Consider the following 7,069-nt stretch of genomic DNA (forward strand, 5'->3'; position numbering starts at 1 on the left):
AATGCTCAGTGTGCCGTTGGCGTCACTCAGCAGCAGAGCTGGGGCTGCGGGGCTGGCGGCTCCAGCAGCTGCAGCTCAGGCCCCGCGAGTCCCGGGCGGGACTGCACAGCAAACTGGAAACTGGTTGCGGGGATGCAGGGCCTGAGGGCTGTGGATCACAGGCAGACAGGCAGGGTCCTCTCCGGATGCCGGCCATGGGCGAAGAGAGAGTGACCCTCGTGTCACGGAGGCACCCCGTAGGTTAATTTAAGGGACAACAAGGTCCAAAACCAACTTTTATCAAACCGGCGAGAAACAGGGTTTTAGCACTCCAAAAGTGACTTAAATAAAGGTTCAGATGTCAGTTGAGGAAAATTATTGAGGCAGCACCTAAAACAACAGGCGGTCCACAGTGTGCACGCACGTGGCATCACCCAAAACAATGCCGGAGCCGGCCCTGAGTCCCGGAGAAGTACACACTTGCCTAAACACGGTGCAGGATTGTTTTTAAAGAGATACACGCGCTCGTAGTGAGTACGGGAAGTGTACACTTGCGATTGTGCGAGGGTAAATTTACAATACACCCGCAATCCTGCGAGAGTTAATTTACTTACACGCGCAAGTGTGCACGGAATCCTACATGTGTTTACGTGGAAGCACAGGAGGAAAATACACTCGCGATTGTGCGAGTATTAATTTTACACGCGCTCATATGGAGCACGGAAAGTTATACGTGCATGTGTGCACTAAAAGTATAAAGATACTCTCAATCCTGCGAGAAGGTTTACTCACACCCGTGGTGGCGAGGCAAGCGGAGTCCCCATCCCGGGGAGCGGGGCTCTCGGCGGCAGCATCTTGCTCGTGCTTCGAGAGACCCGCGACAATGGGCCGTGTCGACGAGAATCCCGTTTCTATCTGATCAGATCTGACTGTAGGCACTCTAGAAGCTTCTCTGCACCCCCACACTGTCTGCGGGTGCCCCTGAAGCCTCCAAACATCCCCCACACTGGGCGCGGCTCAGTGTGCCTCGGCACTCCCTTCTCCTAACGGCCCTGGCCAGGGTGCTCTGGGGCCAAACAAAAGAAGCTGTTAGCCTCAACTAGCAGAGAAAGAGGGAGATGTGCCCACTCCTTCCATACTGAAGGAGGGAGGGGGAGAGAGGGGGGGTTGCATTCTGCCACACCTCATGATCACCATCTTAATATAGGGGGTATGACGGTTACGGGATGGAATACTTAATTGGTCAATTTAAATCATCTGTTCCATCCACCCCTCCTCAAACACGCCCCTTTCACAACGGAACGTGGGAAAACTTACCAGTCCTTCTTGGCTACCATAGTAATAAATCTACACGTGAGCTTCTTTGGCATTCCCTTGGTCTCCTTATCAATGACTGGCTGCACTGGGAGGAAGAAACTCTTGAAGAAGAGCAATCTGAAAACATGGAGGAAGTCACCACTACTTCCTCTGCCACCTGGCACTTGCTGGCCATGTTCTGCACTGGATACTGAATGTGCTTTTCAAAAACCATGCTCAAATCACTATCATCACAACGATCTTCTTCACTTTCCTCTTCCTCGTGTTTCTCAACCCTGCCTCCTCTTCCTCCTCCTGCACTGTGCTGCTGCTGGATCTCTCCTCCTCACTGATACCCACATAGGCACAGCTCCTTTTCTCTAGCCACCAGCAGAGCCCAAAGAGCAGGAGAAGGACTAGACCTGCCACTGCTGCAAGGCAGAAAAGCACAGTGCTCCCAAGGCCACGCCACTCTGCTCCTGCATCCTCTCCTCCATCTGCTGCACTGGATGAACCACCTTCTGGAGGCTGATGAGTTATTCTCATTGCCCCGATGAGGAAGCATGGACGCAAAGGGGAGCCAGATTTACAGAATCAGAGAGACCACAGCCCACCACATCAGATCTTCCGCAAAACGCTCCCTGACTCTGTGCCAGCTGAGCAGTCAGCACCCTATGCCCACGATCCCCACAAAAGTGATGCAAAAACTCACAACACAATGTTTATTCAAACACAACACTTATTGGCAGCTTTGCACATGGTAAAGCTCCCAGAAGAAACGGAATGTGTCAATGTCAGGGGTGCAGTCAATGTCCGGTTGGTAACGGAGTCCCTGTCACAAGCCTCCTCGCGACGGCCTCTTCAGCTGCATCGGGTCCCACTCCCCAGCGCATGCTTTTGCTGGGCAGGAACGTTTCCCGCTGCCGACTGATCAGCGTGTTCCTCGTGTCCAGCGCGCTCGGTTCTGTGGCACCAGCTCCCAAGAGAGTGTCTGGGGTGGGCAGAGTGTCCCCCAGGCCCCAGAGGTCACACTGAGGCACATGGAGCGGTGCCTGTCGCTTGGTCCCTGCCCCGCCGCAGCTCCCAGCAAGAGTATCTGGGCCAATGTGAAATCGCCACCACGGCCCTGACAGTGAAAGTGGAGAGCAGGGTCACAATCCTCTTTGTCCTCACCGGCTGCTGCGCTGGGGAGACCATCGAGAGGGGAACGCTGCCACTTTTGGCGGAGGGCTGCTGCGCAGGGTGTTCCCTTTCCGTTCCGTGCCCTGCATTCTCCTCTCTTTTTTCCTCCTGGAAGACGCGGTCGTCTGCCAGCAGCTGTGACCTGCGCAAACACAGCTCTGTGCGGGAAGACCTCCTTCAGCGTCCGCGGAGAAGCATTATATGAACCCGATTTAGCAGCTCCTCAAACTCAAGCTGTGCGTGCAGAAAGGCGTCAGGATTCTGTGTCAGGTGCTGGAAGAGGTTGACTGGTTGAGCCAATTGCAATTCCAGGGGCAAGTTGATCTCCTCAGGCACGTTCTCATTGCCAATGAAGAAGTGGTTCAGGTGTTTCTTCTTCAGACATCTCTGCAGGTACTGCATGATGCTGTTCAGCCATTCCCAGAAATGCCCCCTGCGCCAGTTTGACAGCGGCATGGCGCTCAGCAGATGCATCACAACTGTCTTCATTGTATAGGTGGAAAAGTCTCTGCCCAGCAGGCAGCGGACACAGAGCTGCAGGCATCTGAGGTAGCCGGTGTCAGGCTGTGCATGTTTGGCGATATGACTGAAGAACTTCCTCTCTGCCACAGCGTAGGTCTCTGGCCACATCGTGCTAGGGGTGTAGGCAGCCTCTGTATACTGGCTGCTCACAAAGATGTCCGAGGCGCCTTCTTGCACCCCGAACATCAACTCAATTGAAAGCCTTTTCCCCCGGCGATTTGTCACACAGAATTTGCAGGAGCGGTCGGAGGGCAGCATTGTTAGGCGGCGAATGGCTGAAAGAGGCAGAGCCCTCCAGGAACGTCTCACGAACATCTGGAAATAGCGCGCAGTTTTCTGCACATCTAGGTAGGAGTCAGTGCAGAGGTCGTCTAGGGTGCTGAAGCTTGCATTCCTCCCCTGCTCTTGCTCGGGGTCGTGGAGGAGGCAACGTGTCTCTCCTGCCGGCTGCTCCGTCTCACAGGTGCACACCAACTCCACGCGGACGCGGAAGTTCCTCATTGGCCACACGGGGCCCGGCTCCAGGTGGAAGGTGTGTCCACGGGGGGGCTTCAAGGGCAAAAGCAGGCGGTAGGTGATGTCTTCCTCACGGGGACTCCACCCTTCAAAGGCACTGCCCACCCCGATAGCTTTTTCCAGCACTGGAAAACTAGTATTTGAGAATAAACGCTGGTAGACAAGGATGAAGATTTCCACAAGGCTCAGCACAGACGTGCAATCTCTGTCCAGGTGCTGAACTGGCCACTGTATGCCCTCCGCAAAAAACACTCCCGGGTCATTTGCATCATCATGCTCTTCTTCATCTTCATCGTCATCACCATTTTCTCCTTCGCCTTCATTCGCATCATCATGCTCTTCTTCATCTTCATCGTCATCACCGTTTTCTTCTTCGCCTTCATTTGCATCATCATACTCTTCTTCATCTTCATCGTCATCACCATTTTCTTCTTCGCCTTCATTTGCATCATCATACTCTTCTTCATCTTCATTGTCATCATCATTCTCTTCTTGATCTTCATTTGCATCATCATTCTGTTCTTCAGCTTCGTTTGCATCATCATTCTCTTCTTCAGCTCCATTTGCATCGTCATGCTCTTCTTCAGCTCCATTTGCATTATCACTTCTTTCTTCGGCTTCATTTGCATCGTTATTCTCTTCTCTATGTCTCTCCTCCTCCACGTTGTTACCGGAGCTCTCCTCTTCTCTCTCTGGCTCATGGCTCCGTTTCCTGAGCCACCAGCAGAGCCCAAAGAGCAGGACCAGGACTGCAGCAATGGCCCAGAACTGCCAGCACTGCAAGGCGGAGAGGAGCAGGGATGCCCAAGCAAAGCCGCTCTGCTCCTGGTTCCTCTGCTCCTGGTTCATCCGCTCTACCTCCTGCCACAGCCGAGTCATCTCCCGGTTCAGCATCTGCGCACGCTGCTCCATGCGCTCGCGCGTCTCCTCATCCGGCTCATAGCCGACCGGCTGCACGTTCAGCGTAAGAATTTGCCAAAGTCCGAAGGCAACGTCCAAGAGAGCCATGGCCTGCACGAGAAGGGAGAGAAGGGGCTCAGTGGGGCTGTGCGAGAGGGAGGGGGCTGGTGGCTGGGGAGCGGGGCTGGGGGCCGCAGGGAGCTGGGGGCAGGTTAGGAGCGGGGCCGAGGCAGCTGGGAGGCAGCAAGGGCTGCCCCGGCCCCAGCGGCGGCGGCTCCGTGCCCTGGCCAAGGTGCTCCCGCGAGCGGCCGGGCCCTCCATGCAGGGTGAGAACCCACCCCCGGGGGCCGCGATTCTGCCCCGGCCCCGTCCAGCCCGGCCTCCCCCCGCCTGCGCACTCACCGCTGGCCCAGGCCGGACTGGGGCAGCGCTGCTGCTGGCGCCCCTGATAACCGCCCCGTGGGGACTCGTCCCCTGTGATGTCACAGGCGCCAGAGCACGTCACAGGCACGCCCGCCGGCCCTACCTGGTCCTGACCACCCCGGCCCAGCCACTCGCAGCTGCCCCTGGCAACCAAACACCAACCCTGACAATGTACGGACCCACCGAGCCTGACAGCACTCCCAAGGTTCTGTTTACAAAGCAGACACAAGCCCCCCACACCCTTCCCAGTTATAAAAGTGGGTGATGTGACCCACGGATGTTTTGCTCCCTGACATCCTATCTCGTCAGATGGGATCAGCTCCCTTGCTGCTGGCCGCTGCTCTGGTGGTCACGGCTGGGCCCTTGTTGCCTCTGGGGTGGGTGATGGTGGAAATTGCGCTGGGAAGATGGGGCCTCTCCATGGCAGGACCTCTGTTCCTGCTGTGCCACTGCGAGAGGACATTGATTCCAAAGAGACAATTCCTAAGGGTGACGAGGGGGTGCAGGTGCAGTTTTCCCAGTGGGCAGCTCCCACTGCCGATAGAGCACTGGTTTCTCCACGTCCAGCACGTTCAGTTCTGTGGTACCAGCTCCCCGGAATGTGTCTGGGATCAGCAGAGTCTCCACCTGGACCCCAGCGAACACACGGAGACACATCAGCGGTGCCTATCGCTTGGTCCCGGTGCAGGTGGAGCTGCCAAGGAGTTTCTTTTCCCATGTGAAATCGCCGCCACATTTGTGAGAGTGTGACGGGAAAGCAGGGAAAAAATCATCTTTGTAGCCACCCTGGTCTCCACTCTGTGTCCCTGTGGGATGAAGTTGTCGCCTGCAGTCAGCTGTGAGCCTCGCAAACACAGCTCTGTGCATGAAGAGCTCTTTCAGAGCCTGTCTGGCGATGAGCAGTCTCGAGAGCGATCTCGCAGCTCCATGTCGTGGTGGAACTCCAGCCAGCAATAGAGCCGCCAGAGCCGCTTGTTGACTCCCCCGTCCTCCCATCCCCCAATAGGGGAGAGACAGGAAAGGGAAGGGAGAAACTCGTGGAATGGCATAAACAGAGTTTCATAAAATAACAAAATATCACTAATACACCACTAGTAAAAATAATGTACATGAAATGGAAATAAAACACAAAAGGTACCCAGTGCAATTCCTCTTGAACTCTGCCTGCACCGAGCAGCCCGTCCCAGGAAGCAGCACCCTCGTCCAGAAGAACCGATCCCAGAGAGAGAAGACAGAAAAAGGCAGAAAGGCCCAGCGGCCTCTGCAAAACGGCAGAATGGCAAAAGACCGAAATAAAGAAACTCCCGAACAGAACTCCTCCAAACAGGTCTCCGTCCCAGCTCTGACACTAGCCAGAAGATCCCCACTCACCTTAAATATGAAGCGTGATGCTAATGACACGCAATATTCTAACTGATCGGTCTGGATTCTCGTGCCCCACCTGTGCCCCTTTCCTGGTGGCCTTGCTTCTAATGTGGGCAGTGGGTGGCTCAGCTTTCCTTGCTTGCCTTCTCCTGGATCCTGCCTGTTACACAGTGCTCTCAGTTCTCTAATCCCAGACAATCACACCTGCACCCTGGACTCTCTTTCACCTCTGTGAAACCCCCCAGTATCTGGCATCACAGATAAGTAACTGTAGGAAGAGCAGCTCCAGGGGTGTTTAGATCAAGAATCAGGCAGGTGGATGGTGATGGCACAGAATTCTAGCTGCTTTGCAACTTAGTAGTATGTGTGTGTTAAGTAGAGGTTGGACAAATCGTGTTGCACCTGAATGCTCGTGTGAAACCACAATTGGGGTGCTCCAGTTTGAATGAAATACCTCATGCGTGCCAGTAAAAAATTACTCCTGTAATTCTAGGCTTTGCATCCTTGCATCCCAGCCTCTCTCCTGGGCTGGCACGGGCCCGTTTAAAAGGTTTCCTGATGCTTCCCATGGCAGGAAGACACCGCGAGGACAGCCAGCAGCGCCCAACTCTCCCAAGGCCTGCTGGCCAGTCCCTTCCACACCCAGCCCAAGGGTGTCAGGGACACAGGCCTTATCTTGCAGCTGCTGATGGTTTGCAGCTGCGTTGTGTTCATTGAGCAGGTACAAGTTTGGTAAGTCGGAGCAGAATTTTCAACATGCGGTTTAAGATTTCAACAAATTTTGCTTACTAAGTAATGGGAAACAGACAGTGTATTAAAAATCATACAACCTTCTAATTCAAAGTGATTGGTTCTATTTCAAACGTACTTACTTAAGCTAAATGAT

General features: G+C 54.6%; 1 protein-coding gene across 1 annotated transcript; it reads right to left on the reverse strand.

Annotated features, from left to right (window-relative positions):
* Nucleotides 1–2,183: 2,183 nt before the first annotated feature.
* Nucleotides 2,184–4,837, reverse strand: LOC135579684 (inositol 1,4,5-trisphosphate receptor-interacting protein-like 1). Its single transcript, XM_065066511.1, has one exon. It carries the CDS (start codon nucleotides 4,714–4,716, stop codon nucleotides 2,635–2,637), a length of 2,082 nt encoding a protein of 693 aa, XP_064922583.1. The 5' UTR covers nucleotides 4,717–4,837; the 3' UTR covers nucleotides 2,184–2,634.
* Between the last annotated feature and the right edge of the window lie 2,232 nt (nucleotides 4,838–7,069).

Source organism: Columba livia, chromosome 5 (assembly GCF_036013475.1).
Source record: "Columba livia isolate bColLiv1 breed racing homer chromosome 5, bColLiv1.pat.W.v2, whole genome shotgun sequence".
In the NCBI taxonomy this organism is placed as follows: domain Eukaryota; kingdom Metazoa; phylum Chordata; class Aves; order Columbiformes; family Columbidae; genus Columba; species Columba livia.

Coding starts and splice junctions, on each gene's coding strand:
- LOC135579684 (XM_065066511.1), bottom strand. CDS start 4,716: ATGGAGGGCCCGGCCGCTCGCGGGAGCACCTTGGCCAGGGCACGGAGC.